Source organism: Furipterus horrens, unplaced genomic scaffold (assembly GCF_987537825.1).
Source record: "Furipterus horrens unplaced genomic scaffold, mFurHor1.1.pri manual_scaffold_1, whole genome shotgun sequence".
NCBI classification, from domain to species: Eukaryota; Metazoa; Chordata; class Mammalia; order Chiroptera; family Furipteridae; genus Furipterus; species Furipterus horrens.
In genome coordinates, this window is record NW_028327171.1 from 204,601,227 (window position 1) to 204,628,929 (window position 27,703).

Here is a 27,703-nt window from a genome sequence, read left to right on the forward strand (position 1 = left end):
ATATAGTATAGAAACTAACACACACACATACACACACACACCCATGTGGGAAGACCCAAGGCTATATGTAAAAGTGCAGGACATTAACTGGAATTGTCTCAGCCCGATTCAACCTTCCTTGACAAGTGACAAGACAGCCAGCTGGTTGACGTTAATGTTCCCTGACCTTCGCTAGGAAAGAAATTATATCCATTACCACAACACAGCATTGCTTCTCTTTGCACATACCTTGGCTCGCTGGCTGACCACGCCAGCATCCACCTGTTCATGCCACACCTCTTGAAGATCTGAAACCAGCAAGGCATAGCCCTGCTTAGTGATGTAAGCCTTAGCCAAGAGAGAGTTTTCGGCAAGCTGCAGCCATGCCCATGGCTGCATCAACAGGCCTTGCTCCAGTTCCTCCATCTGCAGGAGAGTCTTAATTTAGCGAAGCGTCCAAGGGTACCATAGGCCTAGGGGGCTGGGGGAAGACTACCAGACAGCTGAAGATTAAATAAGTCTCATAAAATTCCTCCCTAATAAAACAGAAAGCACTGGTTTACATTCTATTCCATTCGGTATCCCCCACCTCACCATCCCCAGTATATAACCAACTAAGCACCAATCTTAGCACCTCTTGGCCACTAAAAATCTGTTTAGAATTTCGAGGGATATTTTTTCTACATTAAGTTCCTAGAGGGCAGAAAATATCTCTTTCTTCTATATTGGTGTTAGCATTTCTGCTTTCTAATAATATAACAATATGGAAACCACTCTTGTTGTATATTTATCACATTCCTATGAAATATGTCAACACTATCCTTTCCCAGAACTCCTAGAAGAAATAGTTCTTCTTATAAAATATCATAAATCATGAGTGTCATCAGAGGAAATTCAAGTTATTTGATCATTAAAAACAAAACTCTGAAAGATCTCAGAATTTCAAATATATATGCATATTCCTTAAACATATATGTATTCCACAAGTATACATGACAAGTATAATATAAAATAATAAGTATAATAATAAATAATAAATATAAAATAAATTCCCTAAGACAAATTTATTTTTATTTTTTGAGAAGGGAGAAAGAGGAGAAAAACACCAATGTGAGGGAGAAACATCATTGCTTCTCTTACATGCCCACAACCCAGGAATGTGCCCTGACCAGGAACTGAACTGGCAACCTTTGGTTTTGAGGGACGACACCCAACCGAGCCATACTGGTCAGGGCCCTAAGACAAAGTCTCAATCTAGAGTGTATGTATGTGAATCCTCCGGAATTACATGCAAAATTTGTGCATACATGCATATCCTCATTTGAGGAGAAGTCCTCAGCTGCTGACAAATTCTCAGAGATCAACAACACACAAATAAAAAGCTGAGCAAACAGGAAAGCCTAAATCCCATTTCAGGAAGAACGTGCAAGACTAAGAACTCGTGCATACAAGGCAGAGTCCATCACAGAGGCTGAGATGATGAATTAACATCCATTTTACTCATCCCGCACATTCCCACCCAAGGCCCTGCCAGCAATGATACCATGCCCTCTGCACACCCTGGAACTGCTGGAAACCAGCTTTTCTACCCCAAGAACTCAATTTGTAGCCTTAACCTAGGAGATATTCAGTAACTATGGCTAACTGACAAGAAATTTTTTTTCCTGTGGGTTAAAAAAGAGGGTTTAATTTCCTTCATTATTTCAGCATATAAATAAGAAGTGAAGTGGGGGGGGGGTCATCTCAGAATATAAAGAAAATCCCTTGGATTTCATTAACAAAGTGAACATGGTTTGTTCCTCCAATCTTTTCTATCTCCGTCTAAGCCATTAAGTCTTCCAAGCATCACCTAATTTTTGAAGTGTGGCCTTGGAACGTAACTTAATTTGTACAGTGAGCAGACAGGTGAAGTATAAATATACATTGTGACTTTTATTTGCAGCAGTCTCAAAACTTTATGTTTGGAGAATGGCACGTCAGCCACTTTTCCTACCGGAGAGGGATCTTGGAATAACGAAATTAATCCTCCTGCACCCGAGTTCCACATTGCCAAAGGTCGCAAACGCAAGTGAGGTCGCCAAGCCTCTCTCTCCCTATAGGCGCTACCTAACGTGCACTCTGATTCACCAAAATTGGGTTGATTATCCTAGCCCGTCACTTCAGAAAGCCCGTTAGCTCAAGACTATCAGTCTGTACGGATGCGTGAGTTACGGGGAGCGGGGGTTGTTTGGGGGGCGGGGCGGAGAGTTTAAAGTGTAGGCAGGGTCAACAGGCCGAATAAAATGTCTCAGATATTCAGCACCAGACCCGGGGTGAGCTGTCCCCACCACGCGCGTCCTGTTCGGAGTCTGAGGCCTCTCTATCCCACCTTTTTCTTTTTTCCTTAAGGCCGCCTTTAACCTTCACGTTAACCAGATGAACTCGTTTATTATTCTTGAGTGAAACCGGGGTGCGCCGAGGGCCAACAGCGAGGTGGGGTCACCGGAGAACTCAGGTCTGCACCAAGTCTCACCCCTCAGCCGTGGTGCCCTCTCTCCGCGCAGTTCCTCCGCCAACCTGCAGAGGGGCAGCAAGGCCCCAGCGACACTTGGGGCGGGACCACGCCCCGTCCTTCTGGGAGCCCCACCCCAGGAGCCCCGCCTGGCGTCCAGTTGCCATTCGCCCTTGCGAGAAGATCCTCCGCCATCCGCCTTTCCGTTTCTACAACACGGGCTGCAGAGGCGCGGCTTGAGACCTCCCCCAGGGGGGTAACAAAGCCAAAAGCCTTCTGTTTTGTGGACCCTAAAAGCCCGCCATGTAGTAGCCCCACAGACCCCGCCTCGCTGCCGGGAGGCGGTCTGTGCATGCGCGCGGCCCCAAGGCCCCGCCCACCCCCGGAGGGTCAGCCCTTGAATCTGGGTCGCGCGTGGGTCCCTCCTGTGGCCGCGCCAGCACGCAGCGTCCGAACAGCCCCTCTCCACCCGGCTCCAGCTCCGGTCCCGGCCCCGATTCGAGCCCGACCCCCACCTACCGTGAGCGGCTGCGGCAGCTCCCACCCTCCCGCAGCAACCGAGCCAACCGAAAGGCCTAGAGTAGACGCATTCCGACCCCCACCACGGGGAGGCGGGGCCTTGGGGCACAGAGGCGGGGCCCGGGCCTGACTTGGGCGGGACATCTGGGCCCACTGAGCTGATTAAAGGATCGCTCAGAGCAGCAGGCTCGCCGCGGGCTTTACAGCTAGTGAGGTAGGGCGACCTGCTGGTAGAGAGGTGGAGGGGTATCGGGGCTGGCTGAGTGGAAAGAATGCCGGGTGAGGTGCTGGAGAAGGGGGGGCGGGGTCCCTGTATTTGTACTTGTCAATAAATGCCACTTCCCCTCCCTCCCCTACCTATCCAACCTCTTTGATATACATAAAGAGATGGTTGAACTTCACTAGATTATCTCTCTGGTCCTCACTAGCACTTTAAGAGATGTGTCTCCCAAGCATAAATCCCACACTTTCTCATCCTTTACCTCCTCGCTTGTCTCATTTCTTCCTCCATCCATTCCCATAATTATGCTTCATCACCACTAAGAAGCTTGAAATCCCTCTACCCATCTTTTTTTTTTTTTTAAGATTTTATTTATTTATTTTAGAGATGGGAAGGGAAGGAGAAAAAGGAGAGAAATACTGATATGCGGTTGCCTCTCTTGCGCTCCCCAGCCAGGGTCCTGGCCTGCAACCCAGATATGTGCCCTGATTGGGGATCGAACTAGCAACCTTTCAGCTCACAGGCTGGCACTCAATCCACTGAGCCACACCAGCCAGAGTACCATAGCGTTGTTTTAATCTTTATTACAGACTGCCTTCTGCTTTGTATTTTAGTTAGTAGTTACATAAATCTCTTCTAACCAGAAGTGTCTTGAGAGGACAGGGACCCTGTCTTATCCATATCTGTAGTTCCAGGACCTTGCACATGCGAAGGGCTCAATAAATATTTAAGTGAATGCTGGAGTTCAAGTATAGATAGTTCACAGGCAAAATCTCATTTAATCATTCATGACCCCTGCTGTGGAACAGTTAGGCCTGATTAAGAGAAGGAATGCTTCTTGGGAAACAAAACCTTTATGTGGGCCCATTTCTCTCTCTCTCTCTCTCTCTCTCTCTCTCTCTCAGAAAGTAGAGCCTGGGAGCTGATTCTTCAGCAAGCTGAGAGATAGGGCTAATCTAACCAGGGCAGAAGTATAAATGGTGAAATTAATGGGACCTAAATTCTCTGCTAGACCTGGGGCACTGCTCGCCAAAACCAGGCAGCAAGTCAGCTGTCTCTCCTGGCTCATTGCCCCCTCCTTCCTCATTCCCAGGATTTTCAGGCAGCGGGCAGAGGCAACGGATGGGCTGGGGGATGCAGGGACACAGGTTTTGGAGGGGGAAAGGGAGCTCATACACTTGAGAAGCCTTCTGCTTGGACTTCTGAGGCATCCGAGCCTCTTGGGCAGTGAAAGAGGATGGCAGCCCTTGACCTAGGCCCCGCTCAAGCTGTGTGCCTGCAAAACAGAGGTTGGTCAGGCCTTTGCCCAACCCAGGGATTGATGACTTCCTGGCCACCCCCAAGTCTGCTAGGGCCTGGCCACAACTTACCAGGAATGGTGTTCTCTAGGAGGAAGCCCAAGAGCCCCGCCAGGAAGATGGGCTCTGTGAGCAGCGAGCGAAGCAGCACATCCAATGAGCTCCAGCCTATGGGGTATTGGGACCAGGCAGGAGGGGAACCCTGATCTTATGCAAGGCCAAGGAGTCTTATACTTCCTGACCTAAATCTAAGTCTTGAGCTAAGGACAGGTCTTTCTGAATCTCTGTTCTATCCCCTTTGTCCTTTGTTCCTCCACTCTCCATTTCCCACACCCAGGCCCTTCCCCAAGATCCCTGCTCAACACCCTATCTTCTGAGCATCCACAAGCTCTCCAGATATGCTTTGATAGTTCCAGGCTCTCTGTCTCTGGAAAGTTTTGTATTAAAATCCCAAACCTTATTTCCCAATTACCTTCTATGCTCCAGCCTGGGTTTCTCAACCTTAGAACTACTAATAATTTAGACCAGATAATTATTTGGGGGGAGGGCCGTCCTGTGCATTGTACTATATGTAGCAGCATCCCTCTACCAACTACATGCCAATAACAAGCCCCTCTCCCCTGTTTTTGTAACAGCCAAAAATGTCTCCAAACATTGCCAAAATCATACTCATTTGAGAACCACTGCCGCTCGCTAAGCTGAGCTAACAAACGAAGCTATTTGAATGACTCTCTCACCAAATGTGTTTAAATCTTACCATTCTTCAAGACCAGCTCAATGTTACTTTCTCCATAAAACTTACCTGGATCATCTCAAACCACAGCCATCTGTGTCTCTCACAACTGAGCTGCACAGCTGTTTAGCTAGGCCTGTCCTGTCATGCACCTACACATCTAATTTCTTTTACTAGACTGTAACATCTGGAGGCACCTTTGTATCCCAAGGAACTTGCATGGTGCTCAACAGATATTTGCTAAACAAATGGGTGAACTATTTATACCAAAGCCCAGAAAAGGGTGTGCATCCTGCAGTACAGAGAGCCTGAAGCCTCAAGCCCTTGCTTTCCTGATATTGAGCAACTCCTCTTTCCCTTCCCCTCCTCCCACCTGTGCTCAGCAGGACAGGGGCTTCCCGAAGCCATCTCGGCAGCAGCAGGGCCATGAAGATGGAGAAGCCAACAATGAAAACATTCCGCCCGGAGTCAATGTCAGCCAGGTGGAAGCTGGAGAATCCAGTAGACAGAACCACAGCCTGGGTCACACCCAGCATCCCACCTGTCTCATAGGAAAGTAATCAAAGGGGTTGAGAGAGATTTGGCAAAGCAGGGAGTATTGCAGGGCGGGGCGGGTTGTGATAGAGAGAGATGACCAAAAGGCTCATTTCTAATTCTGCCAGAAGCCCAGAAACCCAGTCACAGGCTTCTGCTGGGCTGGGAAAATAAAGGCAGCTGACATACATATCCATATATCAGGGAGGCTAGTCAGAAAGAAAGGGTGCCAGCCACAAGCAACCAGTTGAGCCACACTGGGAGTTACTCCGTCAATACCAATGCTGCTGGTATATCCACTCACCCAGAACAGGAAGTGGGATGGTGATGAGGAGCTGGGCCAGCCTCGGGGAGAGCCCAATCCCCATGCAGAGTAGCCCCACCAAGTGGGCCACGCGCAGAGATCCAGCCTACACAAAGAGGAGACACCAGAAAACACAGCCATCTCCTGGACTATTCAGGGTGCTTGCCTGGTGGCCCCTTCTCACCATTTGGATCCCAACTCAAATGTTACCTTCCAAGAAGCACCCCTGAGCTCTACCTCAAGGGGCCTCCTTTACTCAACCACTATCCCACTAACTACCCTACTTTCTTAATAGCACTTTTATCACTCTGGGAAATTACCTTATTTATGTTTTTTCTTAAATTGTCTGCCTTTCCTCTCTGAAGTCCCCAAGAAAGCAGGGACTTTATCTGACTCATTGTCCACTGGAATCCCAGCCCTGGTAGAGTGCCTGAGGCATAGAAGGAGTTCAATATCGATTAGGTATCTTCCTTATACTCCTAGCCCCTTACTTCTAGGCACCGCCCTAAATGAGATCCCTAAGAGAGTTCAGCCCACAGTTGTCAATTAGTGTCAGTTCCCTTCCCTCTCCTGCACCTCCAGCACCCCCACCCCCAATCCTGGCCACATACCTGGAGAAGACTCACTGTGCCCACATTGGAGAAGCTGGATGCAGTACCCATGGGGCTCCCCAACAGCCCGGCAAGCACACTTCCGAAGCCCTCCAGGCTCAGCCCCCGACTGCAGGCATGTGGAGGTGGAGAAGGCAAATTCAGCAGCCGGCCACACAGGGCATAGCAGCCCAGGGAGCTGATGGAAGCTGCCAAGGCCATGGAGATGCCTGCAGCTAGAGCCTGGGGTGTCAGCAAGGGCCAGACCCACTCAGCTGAAGAGAGAGAAGGAGTCACTTTGGGGTCAGACTCAAGTCTGGAGCACCCCTCTGCATCCAGAGGCCTGTGCTACAAGAATCCAAGAGGACCCAATATTGTTAAAGATGTCTTGGGACAAAACCATCAAACAAGACTATCCCTTTACCATGGTGTACAAGGTCCTCCTTGGTCTGACCCTTACTTCTGTCCTTCTAGCCTCATTTCCCATGACACTCTGCCTCACTTCCTTTGCTCCAGATACACTGGCCTTGGTTAAAGCCCTTGTATTTTCTGTGCTGCTGGCCACCACAGGGCTTGTGCATATGCTGTTCACTCCACCTACCACGCTCTTTTCTTCCTTCACCTAGTTGACTCCTACTCATTTCTCACATCTCAGCTCAGTGATCATTTCTTCAAGAATACCTTTCTGGCCCTGGCTGCCGTGGCTCACTGGGTTGAGTGCTGGCCTGAGAACCAAATGGTCACTTGTTCAATTCTCAGTCAGGGCATATACCTGGGCTACAGGCCAGGTCTCCAATTGGGGTGCACGACAGGCAACCACACATTGATGTTTCTTTCCCTCTCTTTCCTCCTTCCTTCCCCTCTCTCTAAAAATAAATAAATAAAATCTTTTTTTTTGTTTTTTTTTTTTAAGAATACCTTTCCTGTCCTGACTGGTGTGGCTCAGTTGTTTGGACATCATTCAGCAAACCAAAAGGTCACTGGTTCAATTCCGGTCTGGGCACATGCCTGACATGCCTGAGTTGCATGCCAGGTCCCCGGCTGGGGGTGTGCAAGAGGCAACAGGACAATGTTCCTCTCACAGATGGCTGTTTTGCTCCCTCTCTTCCTCCCTCCCTTCTCCTCTAAAAATAAATAAAATCTTTAAAAAGAAATAGTACCTTTCATGATCTCTCTGATAAAGTCAGACCCCCCATTATAAGCTCTCATCACACAGTGTACCTCCCCTTTGTTACACTTATCACACATGTGCCTATTTAATTAGTATCTGTATTGCCCAACAGATTATAAGCTTCATGAGCACAGGTACTATGTCCTTCATGTTTGTCACTGTCCCCTATCAAGTACCTAGCACTTAATCAGCACTCAACAGACCTTTATTGAATTGATGAATCAGCAAATTTCAGATGCAATGCCTCAAAAGTAATTTTTATGCATAGGCCACTATCTCAAATGCCTGTGGGGCAGGTAGGTAGCATAAATGTCATATGCAAATTGGGTAAGGAGTATCAGTAGGGAGTGGTAGGGTTTGCAGGTATCTCTTAATACTAAATAAATTATCTATGGTGAGAGACTGGCATTGCCCCTCAAAATAGCAAGTCCTCTCGCCCGCGTTTTGAGAGAACACAGGATTTCATTCAGAAATTAAATCTTGAGTTGAAAGAAACAGACACCTTTATTTCAGTAAAGGGATGGAGCACCAGCAGAAAACGTACCTGGGTGAGGCAGCCAAAACCATGGAGCCTCACTGGGGGCAGACAGTTCCAGTGGGATGGTACTGAGACCCAGCAGGGCAGAGATGATCCACACACAGGCCACTGGGACCAGCACCTGAGGGGCAAGACTGGGATGGAAAAGACCCCTCCTCCACATCCTCACGGGCCAGCCTTAGAGGAGTAACAGACGCCATAGGATAAGGAGCCGAGCAAATGTCTCATGCCAGCCCTTCTAATCTTGACCCCCCTGCCCAGAGCCTCACATACCGAGAGGAGCCGGAAGGTAGGGATGTGAGTGCAAGTTGAAGAGGTTGAAGGTGGCCTCCAGGGACATGGGGGTAACTGGCAGGAGCCCAGGTGCTGAGAACAGACCACCATGAGCACAATAAGCCTAGGAGAGAGAGAAGGAAATTGAGGAGCAAGAGGAAGTAGGCATCCTGAGGTGGGCAGTGGAGATAGAAATGGCAGAATACCATAAAGAGGGTCCCAGGGAGAAAACCCCTGGGGGTGGGGAAAGAGGGCACCTTGGGAGTCAGTAGGAGACAGTGTGAGAGTCAGACAGACCAAATGAATCCAGTAAAAGCCCTGGATTCCAAATCCACAAACTTGTGCCTGCTCAGATAGCTGCTCTATCTGGTAGAGTCAGCAGCTCTGCCTTCCCCCAGTCCTACACACCCACTGGTCACCACTCCGTGCCTCTCAGGACTTACGTACAGCAATGCCAGCCCCCAGTGACTAGAGCAGAACAGGGCCACCTCCCTGTGAGCAGAGAGCCCTGCCACAACCAGGCCTGGGGCCAACACCAGGGGTCCACAGTGGCGGAACAAGTGGCCGGGAGCTCCCAACAGTCCCAGAGTGCCCTGCAGCAGCCCAGACACCACCACGGCCCCAGACACCTATGGCACAGAGGAGAGGACAGAGAGAAAACAGTCTGCTTGACTGAGCTGACCACAGCCTGGACTTCCTAACTAATTCTAGGGGCAGTCTACCAGGTCCCTCGCCCAGACCCACCTCCACCTCCATCCCCCAGAGCAGCTCAGTCCCCGCATAATAGAAACCAGAGCCTTCCTCTGCCCCCAAGCACTCACCTCCCGGAGAGAAGTGTTCCAGAGCTCCAGGTTATGACAGCCAGGCCCCTCACACAGGTTCAGCATGTGGGAGGCTGGAAAGTTGGGGGCATGGAGAGGGGAGGGGTAAAGGGGATGGACGCCCATTGCTGTGCAGACCTAGCTGATGCCTGAAACAGCTCCAAGACCCCAGAGTGCCTAGCAGTCCCACAATTACCCATTCTCAGTTCTGCACCTACTTACACCTGTATTCTCAGATTAGCACCCAACCTCACCCTCACCCCATGTTCTTGTTCTGTGCTCACAGTTTCCAGGTGGCAGCTTCTGGTTAGTCAGCACCAGAGCGGGGGCAAGGAACTCGAGGGATGGAGCCTGGACAAGAGGCAGCCTGTAGGAACAGCAGCCCTGGCAGGTCTAAGAACAGCTGGCCACCAAAAAGGGCTTTCCGAGCCCCTCCTACCCCACCCCAGGACCCTGCCCTTTCCCTCTAGGGAGTCCTCCTTACCGGCTGCCCATCCAAGTTTGCAGGGTGGTAGACACACCACATGAAAAGAGACTGGAGGCCAGGAGATGGGCAGGGGAGTAAGAGAGTATTCCTGGGGGGAGACTTTGAAGCAGGAACAGGTGGGAGGCACAGAGCAGAGAAGCCAGAACCAAGATATGCTGCAAGTGGAGGTATGGGAAGAGGTGGTGTTCAGAAAAAGGAGGGAACACCTATTTCTAGATGGTTTCCCATGCCACATCTACTCCCCTGAACACCCGCTTCAGCCAGCACCAACTCCTGCACAGCTGCCTCCTACCTGCAGAGCCAGAAGACAGCCAAGGCTCCAGGGAGGAGGCTCACAGAGAGAAGCCCAGGAGTGGGAAGAGGAGTTTCGGACAGCAGGCGGTGGAGGCAGGGGAGCCGGGGCATCCTGGGAGCCTGTGGATCGGAGTTGGATGGGACAGGTGTGTGACCTACTCATTCTGTCCTGTCTTTTGTCTTGTGTTGACTGCCCTGGGCCAGAGTTAAGTGAAGTAGGAGGTCAGAGTTTGGTTGAAGTTAGCTGCCTAGAGTGGGGAGACAGTGGGGGTGTCAATGAAGCAGAATGAAGGAATGAGAGACTTGGGATGGGACACTGCCCATTCACCTTTGCCCAGTTCTCGTGCAAATTCCATCACCCATTAACCGAGAGCCATGTCCTGGATCCCTCCCCCAGGAATCTCCATATAGATCCCCTGTTCCGGGCTCTGTAAAGCAGGATAGGAGTGGTGGGAAACCTAGAAAATAACCTGGGAAGATTTTAGATTGTATTCCCCCGTCACTGCTGCAACTTGGAACCATCATTACACTGCAGTCCTCTGTCCTTTTGGGATCAAACTCTCTGGAGTGCCTCAAAAGGAAATATGTAGGTAATGGATGACACACATGACAACAGTAACCACAACTTTATGCAATGCCTTCATTGTAATATAAAGGAGAAATAAAAGCAATTTATAATAAAAGGTATTTCATTATGTGAAAGCTTGGGCCCAACTAAACCAGAAGACAACAAAGTGATCCAGTCCCCACCCCCATATGTAGAATCATCGTAGATGCGGTAGCTATGGCACCAGCTGACACTGGTGCTTTCCTTAAGGCTTCTCTGCCTCCAACGCCCCGGCTTGGTGGGAAACTCCCTGTCCAGCAAAGGATTCAGGATCATGGCTGAGAGAACAAATTTATCCAGGACACTGTATTTTGTCTGGAGGGATGGGAGGTGGCAAATCTCTCTAGTGGAAAATTGTGCAGAATTCCCATCTCCCATGCCTTTTTTTTGAGGAGGGGATTCGTGCGATACAAGGTCAAGACTTATAAATCATCAATAAGCTTTCAGACGCTTGGGTTACAGTTGATAGTTACTGTTACAGATATCAATATAGGGAACACAGTGACCAGTCTGTGTCAGGGTCTGCTAAACATCTTGATGCCATGCTGACATCAGGTGCAAGGCTTCATACATTTTTAGCTACATACTGTTTATAGTTAACTAAGAGATAAGAAAAGCAGAGCAAGCTCTAAAGAATAATATGCATTCTTTAAATCCAATTCCCATGGGAACCCTGTGAGTGGCCTTCAGTCCTGTCTGCCTCTTAGCCTTTTGGATTTCTGTTGAGTCTTAGAGGCCTCCCGGGGGTCCTGGCTCACGGCGTGGACAATTCCCAAAACCAAGGAGTGATCCCCTACATTCCTGTCTATTCATGAACCACAGGCAGTGCTGCCATAGTGATCTGATGCTCCAAAATAATGAACAAGTTCATGGTCAAGTGCTGAAGCAAAGTAAATTTTAATTTACATGGATGTGTATTTCTAGAAAACAGTCTTTATCAAAATGTGCAAACTTTGTGTTTATATGTGAAGTTAGATAGTTCTAGGCTCAAATATACAGGGTCTCCCTATGTATGATATGCAGTTGGTCATTCCAAAGTCATCTTGGGAATTCTTCCTAATAAGAGGGGTCTTGAGCATTCTAGAATGCCTAGCATTCTGCCCAGGCTGACTAAATGAAAGTAGCAATCCTTCAAATATTTGTCTCAAAAATGCCCCATAAATTTCCAAAATGCCCCCTGGAGGGGCAGGTAGTATACCTCTGCTGTGGATCATCTTAAGTAGTCCCAAATACCCTCAGATCAGCTCAGAGAGGTTTTCCTTCTTCCAGTGATAGCCCAGCCTTAGACTGTTCTTAATAATACTACCACCACGTGCTGGGCTGGATTGGAAGTCAGGATTCAGAGGTGTTCTCGGGGCTCACCCTTAAATTGGCAGGGCTCTGCTGGATACTTGGCTTGGCATCTTTCCATAAGATGTGTTTCAGATCCACAAGGGTGGTGCTCACCCAGAACTTTTGAAAGACAGGGATGACCCCAAGCATGGTCCAGTCACCATGCAGTACTAGTGATCCCAGGGTGCTGGGAACATGGACGAAGAGAAGTTTGAAATGGGAGCCCATGACTACCGAACAACAGGGAAGTTCTTCTGAAATGGGGCTCAGGGAATGAGTTGCAAGATGATGGAATAAGGAAGGAGGGAGGCTTGGAAGGCAGATATGGGGAAGAAAGTTCTTCCAAGGGCTGCCAGAGAAGGAAGAGTCCAGGCCATGCACTGAAACTGTTTATTGAAACCTCAGTTCTATAAAAGCGTGAAAAATCCAGATACAAAGCAGTGGCCAGAGAGGCCTGTGAGAACATCTAGGAGAGGAACTGGAAGACAGGGAAGCCCAGGAGCAGGGTACTAAAAAGGTTGGAAGACCGAAAGGCGAGGCTGAAGGTCCCAGCAGTCCCTGGCTCTTTTAGGCTACACCCAAGGGACAGGTATGGATTGGGTTTCCCACCTCACCCACCTTCACTGAGCAGCCCTCCGCTTGGCCCTATCAATCCCTGACTCTCTTGCTTCAGAGATATCACACAGACCCTGGTCAACATTTCCTCCCTCCCTCCCCCAATTCCCATCTCCCACCTTTATCCTTCTATCCCAGGGAACTGGAAAGCTAGTCTAGAGTCTAGGGGTGAAGAGGCAAAGGCTTCTCCTCTGTCCATCTGTGACATACATGTCCCTGGTCACTGAGATGAGGCTTTCCCTAGCACCATCACTGTCCTGGCCAAGCAGCCAGCCACTGAGGTTGAAAAGAGTGAGGGACCTGTAGTCTTTCTGCCCCATGACTCCTTAAGTTCCCTCACCCAGAATAACAGGGGACCAGCCAAGGACCCAGAGAGGTAGAGAGGATCTAAATCAAGCATTGTTCCTCCAGGTTCTCAGGGACCCCCTAAGTCCTTGTCACACATTCCTTGGAAACCTACCTAGCCTGGGAAAATGAAAGACTTAAGGCGGGCCAGCTCCATGATGCTGAAAAGGGAACATTGCTGGGGCTGTGGGAGCAAAGAGGGCATTGGGCTCCAGGGCCAGAGTGGAGCTCGGCCATGGGAGTGGTACCAGGGGCTTGGGGGCCCTGTGGGCACCGTATGGTTGGGATGGTAGCAGGCACGACAGGTTGGCGAGTCTTTCTGGAGCTTCTGGCAAAGGGCACAGTTATGGAGAAGAGTGGGAGGGGCAGGAGGGTCTGGGGGAGGTAATGGTGGGGGGGTCAATGAGGCCAGAAGACTGCCCCAGAGTGAATGTAGCCCTATGTTGCCTTCCAGGTAGCTGGAGACATTAGCAGGGGACGGCAGGCACTGTGGCACAGGAGAAGGTATGCAGGGTTCCAAGAGGCACCTGGAGGCCAGTTTCAGGTCCGGGGGGCCAGGTGGAGAGCTGCAGGACAGTCCCAAGGACTGGTGTATTACAGCCACCGATGCCACAGCCAGGGCCACACTGCTCACATATGCGATAGTTAATAAGCAGGACAGCTGCAAGAGAGAGGATAAGAAAGGTCAGTGTCTCAAACCTGCTTCTGACTCTCTTTAACACACCCACCCCTTATCTCTAGAAGTTCAAGTTGGAGTTCCCTGTTACCATCTACTCCCAAACCCTATCTCCTGAGCCTTTCAGCATTTGCTTTACATCATCCCACCCACACACCAGCCCACTCAAGCCTCCTATCCTTCTGGACCCCTCCTCACCTTTGCCAGCTGATGGCAGAGGGAGCCCAGGGCCAGCTGCCAGGCCGGCTGCTCCAGCAGCACACACAGGTCTGTGTAGGTGTACCAGCCCCGTCGCTGTCCCTGATGCTTAGCTACACTGTTGGGAGGGGAGAAAAGTTAGAGCATCTGCAACTTTACTGTAGCTGGTCCAATGACACCCTCATTCTCCCCGGACCCACCAGGGAACACTGGGGAACCTGTTAAACGTACAGATTCCTAAGCTGTGGGTTGATCCAGAAACTGAGGGTGAGACCAAGATCTGTATTTCTGATAAGCCTCTTCCACCCTCCCAAAGGTGTTCGATTACAAAGAGAGCAGGCAGGTTTAGGAACCACTACCTTAGGCAATTCTCTTTCCTGTCTCCTCCCTCCCGCCAATTACAGAGACCATCATTTCTGTCTAGCTCTTACGGCTTAGGTCGCAGCCCTTAAGCCCCTCTTCCCAACTTCTAGAACCTACCTGCTCTCTAACCGGCTCAGCACCTCAAAGATCTCCCGAGGGTCAGTGTAGAGACGCCAATCCTGTGGGTATGAAGAGAAGGGCACCACACCAGGCTCAGACATGAGCAACAGTCATTTAATAACCAGAGTCACAACAGCACTACAACCACTGCTATGGGTAACACCTACTTGGCACTTACTATGTGCCAAATACTGTTCCAAGAGCTTTTATGTATTAACTCATTTAGTCATCATGTATCTGGATTCACATTACACCCCCTGCTAAGAGCACAGGGAGAGAATAATCCTGCAATGGTCTATGCCGGTAGGGAGCTTAGATGCAGCCCAGAGTCTAGGAGCAGAGAAAGTCTGGAAGCAAATAATCAGAACCCAGTTAGGTAAGCTCTGACTCAGAGTGCACCCTGCTGGGCCTGGAGGAATGGGGAAGTGGGGACGCCCCATTTCTGGGCTCACCACATCAGGAACCTCCCAGGGCAGTAGTTAGTCCAGACTAGAAAGGGAAGATACTAATAAGGAAAGACACAAGGAGGACAGGCAGAAAGAGAACTGAAGAAACAAAGCTGAGAAAGAAAAGACATGGCATGAAAGAAACATAAAAGATGGGTCAGGGAAACAGAGCGAGAGAGAGAAGAACTACTCACCATGGCACTCAGGAAGCCCCTCTCCAGGGCATTGAGAGTGGGCACAGCCACACCCCCTGCAGCTCCCCATTCATCATTGAAGACCTCCTCCTCCTCCCCTTCATCATAGAGGTACTTACTGGCCACCATCTGCAGAGGAACCAGAGGTGGTGTCAACAGAGCTCACACTGGGATCCTGGCTCACCGGGGAAATGAAGAGGAAGGGGCATCTTACCATGGAGATCAGGAACAAGTCAGAGGAGGACACATGCTGTAGGTAGTCTGGGTTTCGGTGCCGGAGCCGCTCAATGTACACCAGAGCTAGCATCATAGCACACGGGGAGATGCATGCCTCCCTGGGTGGCAGAAAGGATCAGTAATTAAACCCAAGGGCCTTTCAGCTCTTGTAACTCTTACAATTCTCATCCCTCTGTCTTCACATCTCTTTAGAGACAGCCCTTCCCTTTTTTCTAGGATCCAAACACTCTCATCCTTCCCCCCTCAACTCCAGGCTCACCGGGACACATGGGCTACGTATTTCTTCTGGAGTCTGCGAATAGGGCTGGGGGCTGCCTTCTGGAGCAATTCCACAGCAATGTCTGCAGGGGCCGAAGAAAGACAGAGTAAGCAAACAACTCTGCCCCTCCCCACTAGTCCCCACTGCTACCAGCAGAAGATCCAGATAGATCTCTATTATCTGAGGCCTGGGAGACAGGACCACAGTAACAAGATAGAGATCAAATTCTCCCACACACTGAGACAAAAAGTCCATCCCAAGTCTCAACTTCAGCTCTTTCCAGCAGGAAGGCTTACTTTCCAGTCACCTGAAGTTCACTTAAATTGGTCTTCTACTCTTGCTCGTTTGAGAAATAAACATGCTTTGTTTACTTGGGAAACATGCTGGATGTTCTTGGAAACTTAAAGAGTTCCCAGTATACAAATCAAAAGTGATACAAGCTTGTAAGATAGCAACGTTTTTTACTCATTTGGGCAAAAAAAAAAAAAAAAAGAACTATAAACCCGGTCCTTACACCAAGCACCAATGAGCTAGCTATAAAGAGGCAGGGCAGCTCATGGGGTACACCTAGAGTTATTTTGGTGCCTGCTGACACCCCCGTTTTCACACTTCTCGCTTTCCCAGCCACACAGCACTGTCTAACCTGCCATGGGGCTGGAGAGCTCCTCCAGGCTACAGTCCGCTTCCCAGTCCCAGCCATAGTAAAGTCTTCTCCGGATCCTGGCACTCAGCTTCTGGTGGCCCGGGAGGAACTGAAACAGGGCAGGAGGGTGAAGGGCAGGGAAGGGTATGATAGCGATCCCGGCTCCGGGCTAGAAGGGGGTGCGGGGCAGCAGGCCTGCCTCATTGCTCGTGGGTCGCATGCCCCACCCAGCCCCGTGTTTTCTGCATTGTTTGCCAATGGCAGCCTGGCCGCAGAGGTTGCAGTCCTACTCCGCTGACGGCTCCCCAAGTGAGGGTCTCCGAGAATCGCCCCGGCTGGCTATCACTATACACAATCTTGTACCCGCAACGCCCCCAGGGCCCAAACAGCCGGGGCCTCAAGTAGGTACAGCTTGAGCGTCTGCTTCCCAGCTCCGGGACAGACTATCAGGCGAGCTTGCGCCCCGCTCGGCCGAGAGGAGAGCCCGGGGGTCCCAGCTCCAAGAGCGCGGAGGCCGGGGGAGTGGGTAGGCAGCGCGCTCACCGAGAAGTCCTGGAAGCCAGTGAGGGAGAAGGTGCCTTCTTCGTCCAGCAGGAGCCCGGCGAGGTCCATCGCGCCGCCAGCCGCCGCCCTGCCAAGGTGTTATGGAAGAAAGCGAGTTGTAAGGGGGCTGCGGAGCCGTCCCAGCCAGCCGGTCCACCTGCCCTCCGGCCTCCTCAGCCTGGGCCACCGCCCCGCCAGTGCCGCCCCTTCTCCTAGCGCCAGCGGCCGCAGGCGGGGCCTGGGCGGGCGGGCACCTCTTCCTGTTCCGCCCCGGGCGGGGCTCCGAACTCCGGCATCGGGGCTTGGGGCGTAGGACAGGCAGGCCTGGGCGCTCACCTCATGGGGTAGAGAGGAGAGATGGCTGTGAGGCAGTGCGTACTGACCCAATGTCCCGGGCCGCGTGTCTGCCCCGCGTTTACAAGCCGTGGGGGTGTCGCCAGCGAGTCAGCGATCGGCATTTCCTGCCGCCGGCTCCTAAGGCCGGGAAGGAGCTGGATTGAGTCCGGACAAGTCACAGAGCTGAGCCCCAGCGTTCCCTTTCATCTGAGAAAAGGGGACAATTCCCAAGGAATCATGCTGCACTGATGATGAACGAGCCAACTTTTCGTACTAATGTAGATTTTTAAAAAGATTTATGTTTAGAAAGGAAGGGAGAGAGGGAGAAAAACATCAATGTGTGGTTGCCTTTGTGCGCCCCCAACTGGAGAGCTGGCCACCAACCCAGGCATGTGCCCTGACTGGGAACCGAACCAGCGACTGGCCTTGGGTTCGCAGGTTGGTGCTCAATCCACTGAGCTACACCAGCCAGGGCCCAATGTAGATTTTAATACGAATAAACTAAAGACGCAGGACCGTGAGGTGGTGCTCCCACTTGTTTTTTAAAAGGGGAGATATAAACACACAAACAACTTACATAAAAAGAATCGGAAAGGGCACACAAGAAACTTAACAGTGGGTAAACTGTGGACAAGAAGACAGCAACTCGCTGTATACCTTTCAATGTAGTTGGCATTTTAAATCTAAATTAAATATGCATTTTGTAGGGTTATTGCAGAGGTTAAGTGATTCAAAGGACTATAAAACACCTGGTATGCTGTAAGCCTCAATAAGTGGTGCTAACATGCCCCCAAAGAGTAAATAGCATTTAAACTGAGCTTTATTTTTAAGTTCACCCCCTGACCACAGTCTCCTGCTTTGAGCAGGGGGTTGGAAAGACCTTGGATACAATGGGGGCAGGAAAATGTACAGAAAGAGACAGAGAGGAAACAACTTTTCTGAGTAGGTAAAGCTGTTTTTGAGTCTATTGAGTCACGCGCTGGGGTTTGTTTATCCTCCTACAAGAGGAAACTGGGGTGACCAGTACATCGAAAGCTGAGTAATGTGACAGCCGCCGCCCTGCCAGAGCAGAAGAGAACCTGCCGAGGATACTGAGAATCTGGAAGCCCCCTTCCTGTCCCTTAGGTCCGCATCAGACTGGGAATACCGGGCCGCACCAGACTCCCTAACCGCCCTGTCTACACAGGGGGATGAAAACGGGCTGGGGTGGGAAAACACGGAGACACAGTCCTCCCATCGGGAGGACACGGACACCACCCAGCCCCGGGGCCCGGGTCACAACTCCAGCAGCTAGAGCACACCTGCGTAGGAGCCCGTCACCAGTAGCGCTTAGGCGCAAGCGCAGGCCGCCCCATCCGAGCGGTTAGGGCGTCTCACGTGACAGACCCGTCACTCTGCCATCACGTGTTACCCTGCGGCTGCCTCGGCGGCGCTCTCGGTGGCGTGCGTCCCCTTCCGCCTGACGCGCCCCCAGCGGCGGCCGCGCAGCCCTGGCTCCTCGCGGGCTCGGGCGGCGGCTGCGGCGGGGCTATGGCGAGCGGCGGTGGTGGGGGTAACACCGGCGCGGGTGGGGGCCCGGGGCTGGGCCTCGGCCTCGGCCTCGGCCTGGGTCTGAGTGTAGGCATGGGTGAGGCCACCAGCGAGGCGGAGGAGGAGGCGGCCACGGCCGAGGCGGTGGGACGCCTGGCCACGACACTGTGGCTGCGGCTCCGTGGCTGGGAGGCGGTGCTGGCAGGCGCGCAGCGGCTGCTGGTTTGGGAGAAGCCCCTGCACAGCCTGATCACAGCGGCAGCGCTCAACGGCCTCTTCTGGTAACGGCTGCGGGGGAAGGGGGCGGGGCCGGGCGGGGAGAGCGGGGGCGGGAGGGGCCGGGGTACCCTTCCCCTTTCCGGGTTGACACTTGCCCTGGGGAATGATGAATTCCCCCGGATTTTAAAGACTGATTTCCTCCTGGGTTGCCCCACTGCTCTTCTTCGGGTCTCGAGTTAGGCCCATTCCCGCACCGGTGGGCGCTTTTCCTTTTGCAATGGCTGCGGGAGCCACTCTCACCCATTCACCGCTGGGGTGCCTGTCTCTCCCGAAGGTTGCTGTCTTCGTCATCCCTCCGGCCCATCTTCCTACTCAGCATCTCACTTTTGGCCTATTTCTTGCTGGATCTCTGGCAGCCGCGTATCCTCCCTGACATCACAGGTGAGTGTTAACTTCTTTCAGTTAGGAAGCTCCATTGTGCAGCTGCTTTGTGGCTGACCCTGATGGATGGGTTAAATGATGAGGGCAATGGCCACCTGCCTCTCCATCACCACCACTCCCCAGTTAGGAAATGGATAATTGCTCCTTTCTCAAAACTGGTATTACTGTAAAGGTAGTAGTTAAGATTGTGGACTCTGCAGCCAGATTGCCTGGGTTCCATTGTCTGCTCAGCCACTCAATCTCTGTTTGCCTCGGTTTCCCCATCTATAAAACAGGGATGATAGAACTTCATCAGGAAGCTGAGATTAAGTGTGTTAATATAGGTTAAGTGCTTATGGTAGAGCTTCACATGTGATAGGAATTATATAAATGTTAGCTCATATTGTCTTGTTGTTGTTCATGTATTTACTTAATAGGCATTTTGAAACAACTAGGTACCAGGCTCTGTGCAAGTTGCTTGGGATGTAAACATGAATAAGATTTAGTTTCTGTGTTTGAAAAGGGTAAAGTCTAAAAAAGGAGACACATACAAACAACACAACATAATGCTCCCTGCAGCTGGCATCGGAAGAAGGTCCCTTGGGACTGCAGAAGGGGGACAACTATGTCTGCTTTGGGGAATGTCTCCCAAAGCCCCTGCCACTCAGTAACTTCTCCCCCTCCTCTCTCTATAGCATCATCCCCAGAGGAGCCACACTCTGACAGGTGAGTGCAGGCCACCTCTTGAAAACAAATGCCCAAATCCTGTCTTGCTTTGGTGCCAGTGTCACCATGGTGCAGGGCAACACTGCAGCTTCTGTAGGCACAGACCCCAGCATAGTGAATGGACTGATAAGTAGCTTGGTCCTAGGTTCTTGTGTAGGTGTTTCTGTGCCTGCTTCTTTTGGGGCACAGGGTTGGGAGCTCTGGGTTTTGCTTCCCTGGACCAGGACAGCCTCCCTTCGGGAGGTAGGGTTATCCATTTTCTTAGACTGAAGATCTCATTGGCATTCTCAGAGGGATTTGAGTGCCTAGGAAGCTGGTGTCTGAGGCCTCCAGGGGTCATGTCATGTCTCCCCAGTGAGGGTGCGGGGTCAGGCGCCCAGCCGCACCTGCTGAGTGTGCCCGAGTTGTGCAGATACCTGGCTGAGAGCTGGCTCACCTTCCAGATTCACCTGCAGGAGCTGCTGCAGTACAAGAGGCAGAATCCAGCTCAGGTAACCTCCCCCATGTCATACAACAGTTCCCTGCACTGTGGCGGGGGGTGGGGGTGGGGGTGGAGTGTTTGGACACTGAAGGAAGAGACCTAGTGCCTACTTGAGGCAGCATTTACAGTTAGTAGCCTGACACAGGAGGCAGTCTTGCCTCAGGGAATAAGCTGATGTTCTGACACTATTTCCTATTGTGGCAGAACAGTTGGAATTATAGGTATTTGGCGGTGTCTGTTGCAAACTTCCTGAACTGGTGGAATAGACTGGATCACTGCATTCCTAGAGGACATACCCCTCCTTTCACCAGCCTCATTTCTAACCCAAATGAGTGGGGCGCATACCTCAGCCCAAGTTCTTAGACCCTGTGCTCTTCTCTGCAGTTCTGTGCTCGAGTCTGCTCCGGCTGTGCTGTATTGGCTGTGCTGGGACACTATGTTCCAGGGATTATGATTTCCTACATTGTTTGTGAGTAGGGTCTAACCCTGCCCTCTCCAAAGCCCCCTTCTCGTCTTCTCTCCCTGGAGTGATCTAAAGGGAGGACCATACTCGCTCTCTGTTCAGTTCCCCGTATACAGAGATCCCCAAGGGATAACATAGTATTAGTAATGGGAGGAGGGCAGAAGATATGGAGGGAAGAGGTTGGTCCATCCTCAGGAAAGAACTTCGTCTTCCTTCAGCCCTTTCTGTTTAGGGACTAGTTGAATAAGGGCCCTTAGGAAATAAGCATAGAGGGCTCTGAGTGGATGCTCTGTCCCCTAGTGCTGAGTATCCTGCTGTGGCCCCTGGTGGTTTATCACGAGCTGATCCAGAGGATGTACACTCGCCTCGAACCCCTGCTCATGCAGCTGGATTACAGCATGAAGGCAGAAGCTGACACTCTGCATCACAAACACGACAAGAGGAGTAAGGGGCTCCTGTAGCCTGGGGGCGGGAAACACCCTGGAATTTAGATACTCTCCAGGCCATTGGCCATGGTTGTCCCCCACTACTGTCCCTGCTTGGTGAGCACCCTGCTCCTCTTCTCTAGAGCGGCAAGGAAAGAACGCACCCCCTGGAGGTGATGAGCCGCTGGCAGAGACAGAGAGTGAAAGCGAGGCTGAACTGGCTGGCTTCTCCCCAGTGGTGAGGTTCAGGAGAGGTGGGGTGTCAAGGAGAAGGTGGTGGGGGGTCTCTGCTTTAGTGCAGTTGCCTCTCAAGGGGATGGGAGTTGGTGAAGGGATGCTTCTAGAAATGTTCTCTTATCCCGTCATCTGTTGTGTTTATCCTGGCTCTGCAGGTGGACGTGAAGAAAACAGCACTGGCTTTGGCCATAACAGACTCAGAACTGTCAGACGAGGAGGCGTCTATCTTGGAGAGTGGCGGCTTCTCGGTGTCCCGGGCCACGACTCCACAACTAACTGATGTCTCGGAGGGTATGGGAGCCCTTTGCCCTCCCTGTCGTGAGACACTGGCTGTACTCTCTGATTGTTGCCCCATAAATGTTTCTTTGGAGGACTGATCCTCTAATTCTGTTCAAAGCTCCTGGAAGACCTTAACACCTCAGGCTTGGCCCAGCACGCCATGTCCGTTTTCATTCTTAAACATTAGCCTATTGTGGCCTTCAGAACAGCAGACCCATTCCTATCCTTTGTTTTTTGCACAGATTTGGACCAGCAGAGCCTGCCAAGTGAGCCAGAGGAAGCTGGGAGCCGGGAGCTGGGGGAGGGAGAGGAGACGGAGCTAGCCCCTCCCGAAGATCTGCTGGGTCCCCCTCAGACCCTCTCAAGGCAAGACCTGGACTTGGAGGAGAAGGAGGGGGAAGAAGAACATACGGCAGCCAAGGAAACCTTGCTTCGGCTCTCATCCCCCCTTCACTTTGTGAACACGCACTTCAATGGGGCAGGCTCTCCCACAGATGAAGTGAAGCTCTCCCCCGGAGGACCAGTGGAGACACTGAGCCCAGAGGCAGTGAGTGGTGATCCCACCACTCCCTCGAGCACCCTGTCACCCCTACTTTGCCTTGCTCAAAGTGGCCCAGTCCCTTCCCTCTCAGTGCTCCCAACTCTTCCCCAGGACTCACCCCAGCCTCCACCCCAGCCCCCGCCTGCCCCTGAGGAAGAAGAGGCACTCACCACTGAGGACTTCGAGCTGCTGGATCAGGGGGAGCTGGAGCAGCTGAAGGCAGAGCTGGGATTGGGGCCAGAAACATCCCCAGAGCCCCCTGATGCTCCACCCCCTCCACCCCTAGGGTCCAACACCCTTTCTCTGCTAGAGTCAGGCCAAGAGGCTCAGGCCATGGCAGAGCCATGAGCCGTGGAAGGAATTGCAGGCACAGTGGGGCTACCCGGCTGGGGTTGTCACTGTTTCCTTCTTTCCGTACTACTCTAGGAGGCACAGTATGTGAGGAAGCTGGCTGTCACATAGTAGCTAGTCCACCTCTGCCTGCCTGCTGTTCTGGGCCTGCTACAGTGCCTGGGATGGGTTTTAAGTCTGTAAATAATGTTACATCTGTGTTAGTGGATGTGAACAGGGCGAGGGAAGTCCTTCCCACAGCCTGCACTTGCCTCCCTGCCTCCTCTACACTCATTCCACTCTGCCCCCAACCCCAGTGGTCTGTCCTTTTTTTCCTCCTCTCCTCAGGGACCTGTGCTGCTCTGACTTCATGTCCCACTTGGTGATTTAGTTCAGGCACTTTCTTTTCTCTCCTGTCCTGTGCTTCTCTCCGCTTGCTTTCCCTGCTGTGTCCTATCTGTAGCAGCTCAAGCCCCTCTGCTAGCTCCTCCACCCCTGGCTGAACTTTAGGGAGGCTCCTGGCTGGGAGGTGCAGGCTAAACCTGGGGTGGCGAGTCAGGCCAGTTGTTGAGCACTTAGGTCACTGTAGCCCATGGAACCTCCACTGCACCCTTGGCCTAATTCATCCCAGCCTTTCATGATACAGGAGCAGAGCAGGGATCCCCACGGCATATGCACCAGCACCGCATTAGTGAGCAGGAGCTCTGTCTTGTTGTGAGGAGGGGCTTTCTTACTGTCCTAGGGAGGAATAAGGAGAGCTGGACCTCGGGCATGGGTAGTTCTGTGGTGGGGCCCCCGTACTAGGGTCAGGAAGTGGACAGTAACATCTGTGCAGGTGTTGACTGGAAAAATAAAGTGTTGATTGGCGAGATCTGCTGCCTGCTTGCCTCACTGTTCACTGCCTGTCACACTGTTTTGTCCCATCCTCACCCCTTACCTCCTTGTCCCCAGTCTTGCCTCTGGCTGTTTGTTTACTTGGTGCAAAACAAGGCTAGAAGCAAAGATACCCTGACAGCCCTAGCCATCTTCCCTGGCAGTGTCACATGTTCAGTGAGAACTAGCATGTGTGAATAAAGTGTGTGCAGGAGGAAACTGCCTCGTCTTCCCAATCAATAGAAATTTGGGACAGTAATAATTGTTTCCTACAACCTTAATACTGTCTTCTTAAAAAGTTATTACCCATCTACGTGCTAATAACTCACTCAGCTCTGATTAATCTATACTGAGGGAACCAAACAAACAGGACCTACACCTGTATCAAACTGATTTCAGGCCAAGGAACACTAAAGAAACAGTATCTAACACATTGAATACATAATATGTGCTTAGCACTCTTCTAAAAATAATTGATACTTAACTCATTTTTCTCCCCTTGCAACTCAGGCTAAGTTCCAGAAGGCCACAGTCCTAGTAAATAGTGGAGCCAGAATCCAAATCCAAGCAGTCTGGCCCCAGTGATCACCCTGAAACAGGAAGGCCCTGTCCATGATAGGGCACAAATGAAAAGGTGCTCAAGGACATAGAACTAGAGAATCTAATATTTTGACTTCACAAACAATGGATGCAGCAATTGGTGCTCTTTGGGGAAGAACAGCATCAAAGAAAACCCAGAACTAAGCAGATGGCCTTTATGAGTCACACCCTCAGCCTTCAGCTGGAGTTACCATGTGGCGATGCTAACCGACCTTTTGAAGTTGACTTCGATGCTCCATCTCTCCTAAACTTGGAGAATTTTTTCCTGCCATTTGTTTCACATTTGCCTGAGAAAATATCGGGGTTGACTGAGGCCCTGTCCACTTCTACTGAAGGAACATGAACTTTTCATCTAGAGATTTCTGAAGAAAATGGAAACAATTCTAAACAGGAAATTTTTAAAAATAGAATTAGCCAGTCAGAAAGACACTGGCTGCCATATACCCAACCTTTAAAACATTTTCTTGTTAACTTGAAATTTGAAGACAGAGTCAGAAACCTATAGTTGGATCAGAACATTGACCATAGGTTTGGAGTTCCATGAGGGCCCATTCTTGACATTCACCCTGTTCTCATGGTTGCTACATGTTTGTCAACAATTTTTTATTATCAGGTGACTAGGCCATTTCCTGCCCCAAGATGACAGTGACAAGAAGAAAGCTTTTTGTATGAGTGAAAGAAAAATGAGCAAAAATGTGAAACCTACTGTCAGGCTAAACAAAAATCAGTTGTAGAAATACAGGCTGGGGAAAGAAGAGTTGGTTATATGTTTACATTGTGGGCAGGGAAATGCACTAAAGTTAACTATACATTCAAACAGCTGTGTAATATGGTTGCTCATAAACAATTTAAATTTAGGCTGCATTACTGGAAATACAGTCTCCAAAGAAAGGAAGATCATACCCATGGCATACTGTGCACAAATTAGAATCCTGCCAGAGAATGGCTTGCTCCACTCATGGACAAGTTGACAAATTGCATTGTTCCCAAGAGGGGATCTCCAGAGGTGAAGGCTGAAAATTATATGGGGACCTAACTGTTGAAAGAACTGAGAATGTTTAAGCCCAGAAGAGAAACCTGAGTTGAGTCATATTAGCTGCCTTCAGACTTTGAAGGGTTATCTATAGGACTTCAGAGGGCAGAAATTAAATATTTAAGAAGAGCTTGATTAATAATGCTGGGCAGAATCTTTTTCTGGTCAAGGACTATTTAAATCAACTGTTTTGCTTAAATGATCTGTATAAGTACAAAAAAATCAAGTACAGAGATTCTAAAAATTGTTAATTCCACCATGGAATTAAGTGTTCAAGTCTCCTTGGACTTGCTCCACCTGCTTCCTTAAATGCTGGTTTTTTCCATGAGTCTGTCATGGGCTCACTTTTCTTTGCACTCTGCCTGGGCAATTTCACATGTTCACCCATTTAGTTTTCATTTATATGCTGATGACTTCTAAATCTTAGCTCATCTCCTTTCCCAGAACTTCAATTAGGCATCTCCAGCTGAATGCATCATGGGCACCTTCTACCCAACATAACAAAAACTGGACACATCCTCTTTCCACTGTGCACCTCACCTCACCCCCACCTCCCCTAAACAGATAGGCTTTTTTAGTATTTGTCATCTTGCTTGCCAGCACCACCAACTATGCAGGCCAACTTCTTCCTCATCCCCTGCCCAGTTAATCACCAGTTGCTGCAGATTTGATGTCCAAGTCATTCCTTGATTCTGTCACCTCCATGAGAGTCCTGATTCACACCCCCTTCATCTCTCACCTGGTTCACTACTACAATTTCTCTGTCCATACTCATGTCCCCCACCAAAATTCATGCCCAACAAAATGGCTACATTATTTTAAAATACTACTTTGATGACCTTTCTGCTATTTCATATTAATCAAAGACTCTCCTCCTACAAGATATCTTCCAAGCTCCCTGATATGGTTGAGATGCCTGATATCTGCTCCTGCCCTGCCTTGTTCTTTACACTACAGCATTGAATCTTAAACAGCTTATCCTTCTCTCTGCTCAGCTGTTCTGCCCTCTGCCACCATGCCCTACACACACACACCCTAACCCTCTGCTTGGGAAACACTTCACTTACCTTTTAAGATGTATTTTGAGCCATACCTCATCCACAAAGCCTTCCCTGATGTGCCATGTCACCTGCCCTCATATCAGACCTGCTCTCCTAGAGCTCCCTCAGTATACTTATATTTTTCCACATATCACATAGAATCTTCTTGTCTCTGTGTAAGTATGGTATATAGGTGTTGGGGTCCCCCTGGGAAAGTATCAAGACTTGGAGCCCAGTGCAGGCCAGGCAAAGGAAACGAAGCCTGTAAGACCTGACTGGAAAACTGGGAAAGCTGGGTGCATACATGCCTTGATGCTATAGCTAGTGGACCTCGGGGGGAATTGGGCCATGAGAAAATGCTTTATGTCCTTTGAGGCTTGCCCTGTTCTTTTACCTCGCTTGATCGCATTATAGTACATACCAGCAGCAAAGGTTTTAACTTTGACTCAAAATGAACTCACCCTCCCTATTTTATGGCCATCTGAAGTCTTTGTGTCCAACACACCCTGACCTGAGGGAGATCTCAATGTTCCTTCAATTTTTATCCCTGAACAATATCTGTTTTCTGTAATCAGCACTGTTTAACATTGATTAGTGAGCTTTACATGCATGCTATATGCCCTTAAGCTTACTGCACTCAATAAAAGACCTTGGAGGAAGGCAATCAAGGCATTTGTCTCTCAGACATTTGCCAGCCTTCTTTTCCCTAGCACAAGCTGCCTGGGAAGTTTTTATTTCATCTGTGACACCAGGGAATCTTTGCGGGTCAGGGATCTCTAACATATAGGTATATGTGTATTTGTATAACTTCCACTCTGCTGCTTACTCTTGAGGACAGGGATTATGTCTTAATCTGAATATTCCCCAAACTTAACACAGTGCCTGGTACATAGTAGGTGTTCAATAAACAAAACTGACATAACTATTGAAGCAACAATATAAATAAATTTGGGTGGTTGGTATATATCAGTTGACAATAAATATTTTGCCTCTGTTTGTTATTGTTCTAGAGTGGATGGCAGCCAAGTTAAAATAACCCACAGGCAAAATTGTGAGTTCTTTGTTCCTGGACTAGGTTAAAAGCAATGAAAATGACCTAGATTTGCAAATTCATATTTGGTAATTTTGAAGCTAAAGGCTTTTCTGAGTTTAAGGTAAGATTGCTCAACCAGCTTGATCTGTGACTTCATTAAATGATTATATTATTTCAAAAACAACTTTAAGCAAACTACTTAGACTCAATTAATTATTTTGATCAAAAATTCAGTTACATTTATTAGTGCTTACTTGAAAAAAATGTGACTGCAGAAATTGAGTAAGATTAAAAGAAGTCTGGGTTT

At 50.1% G+C, this 27,703-nt stretch overlaps 4 protein-coding genes across 7 annotated transcripts in view; 1 reads left to right on the top strand and 3 right to left on the bottom strand.

Moving 5' to 3' along the window:
• Nucleotides 1-4,441, bottom strand: part of NHEJ1 (non-homologous end joining factor 1) — a 76,770-nt gene extending 72,329 nt beyond the window's left edge. The window contains exons 1-2 of one of the 2 annotated variants that reach the window (XM_090284174.1): nucleotides 4,386-4,441; nucleotides 229-405 (exon numbers count right to left, since the gene is read on the bottom strand). In XM_090284174.1, the coding sequence (XP_090140300.1) occupies nucleotides 229-405 (177 nt within the window). In that variant the 5' untranslated portion in view covers nucleotides 4,386-4,441. Of the gene's footprint in view, nucleotides 1-228; nucleotides 406-2,989; nucleotides 3,084-4,385 lie in introns of those variants that run through there. The other variant, XM_090284183.1, reaches the window with a different exon arrangement.
• On the bottom strand, nucleotides 3,774-10,767 carry SLC23A3 (solute carrier family 23 member 3). 3 transcript variants are annotated; one of them, XM_090284129.1, is made up of 13 exons: nucleotides 10,723-10,767; nucleotides 10,251-10,500; nucleotides 9,956-10,113; nucleotides 9,756-9,838; nucleotides 9,472-9,545; nucleotides 9,094-9,279; nucleotides 8,651-8,774; nucleotides 8,384-8,554; nucleotides 6,690-6,943; nucleotides 6,079-6,184; nucleotides 5,614-5,781; nucleotides 4,580-4,675; nucleotides 3,774-4,485 (listed from the first exon to the last, which is right to left on the bottom strand). In XM_090284129.1, the coding sequence occupies exons 2-13, from the start codon at nucleotides 10,413-10,415 to the stop codon at nucleotides 4,196-4,198; spliced, it is 1,875 nt and encodes a 624-aa protein (XP_090140255.1). In that variant the 5' UTR covers nucleotides 10,416-10,500; nucleotides 10,723-10,767; the 3' UTR covers nucleotides 3,774-4,195. The 3 variants fall into 3 exon arrangements, with proteins under 3 accessions (XP_090140255.1, XP_090140274.1, XP_090140264.1); XM_090284148.1 differs by having other exon boundaries at nucleotides 10,251-10,372; nucleotides 10,723-10,748; XM_090284138.1 differs by having other exon boundaries at nucleotides 8,384-8,498; nucleotides 9,098-9,279; nucleotides 10,251-10,758.
• A 1,800-nt stretch (nucleotides 10,768-12,567) lies between these two features.
• Nucleotides 12,568-17,226, bottom strand: CNPPD1 (cyclin Pas1/PHO80 domain containing 1). Its single transcript, XM_090284161.1, has 9 exons — nucleotides 17,167-17,226; nucleotides 16,831-16,918; nucleotides 16,288-16,396; nucleotides 15,645-15,726; nucleotides 15,363-15,483; nucleotides 15,149-15,277; nucleotides 14,506-14,567; nucleotides 14,026-14,143; nucleotides 12,568-13,812 (listed from the first exon to the last, which is right to left on the bottom strand). Exons 1-9 carry the CDS (start codon nucleotides 17,169-17,171, stop codon nucleotides 13,267-13,269), a joined length of 1,260 nt encoding a protein of 419 aa, XP_090140287.1. The 5' UTR covers nucleotides 17,172-17,226; the 3' UTR covers nucleotides 12,568-13,266.
• Nucleotides 17,227-18,588: 1,362 nt separating this feature from the next.
• Nucleotides 18,589-23,688, top strand: RETREG2 (reticulophagy regulator family member 2). The gene is made up of 9 exons (XM_090284195.1): nucleotides 18,589-18,977; nucleotides 19,250-19,356; nucleotides 20,031-20,061; nucleotides 20,417-20,552; nucleotides 20,927-21,011; nucleotides 21,306-21,449; nucleotides 21,574-21,668; nucleotides 21,823-21,958; nucleotides 22,189-23,688. The coding sequence occupies exons 1-9, from the start codon at nucleotides 18,697-18,699 to the stop codon at nucleotides 22,833-22,835; spliced, it is 1,662 nt and encodes a 553-aa protein (XP_090140321.1). The 5' UTR covers nucleotides 18,589-18,696; the 3' UTR covers nucleotides 22,836-23,688.
• The last annotated feature ends 4,015 nt before the right edge of the window (nucleotides 23,689-27,703 follow it).

What these genes read in the sequence shown, in the direction of transcription:
- SLC23A3 (XM_090284129.1), bottom strand. Translation starts at nt 10,415, where the DNA reads ATGAGTAGGTCACACACCTGTCCCATCCAACTCCGATCCACAGGCTCC. An exon ending in CTACCTTCCGGCTCCTCTCG is followed by an intron (nt 8,555 to 8,650) that starts GTATGTGAGGCT and finishes TACTCCTCTAAG; the next exon opens with GCTGGCCCGTGAGGATGTGG. An exon ending in GCACAGTGAGTCTTCTCCAG is followed by an intron (nt 6,185 to 6,689) that starts GTATGTGGCCAG and finishes CTCTTTGTGTAG; the next exon opens with GCTGGATCTCTGCGCGTGGC.
- CNPPD1 (XM_090284161.1), bottom strand. An exon ending in CTGGCTTCCAGGACTTCTCG is followed by an intron (nt 16,397 to 16,830) that starts GTGAGCGCGCTG and finishes GCCCTGTTTCAG; the next exon opens with TTCCTCCCGGGCCACCAGAA. An exon ending in GCTCTCCAGCCCCATGGCAG is followed by an intron (nt 15,727 to 16,287) that starts GTTAGACAGTGC and finishes CGGCCCCTGCAG; the next exon opens with ACATTGCTGTGGAATTGCTC.
- RETREG2 (XM_090284195.1), top strand. Translation starts at nt 18,697, where the DNA reads ATGGCGAGCGGCGGTGGTGGGGGTAACACCGGCGCGGGTGGGGGCCCG. An exon ending in TATCCTCCCTGACATCACAG is followed by an intron (nt 19,357 to 20,030) that starts GTGAGTGTTAAC and finishes CTCTCTCTATAG; the next exon opens with CATCATCCCCAGAGGAGCCA. An exon ending in TATGATTTCCTACATTGTTT is followed by an intron (nt 21,012 to 21,305) that starts GTGAGTAGGGTC and finishes TCTGTCCCCTAG; the next exon opens with TGCTGAGTATCCTGCTGTGG.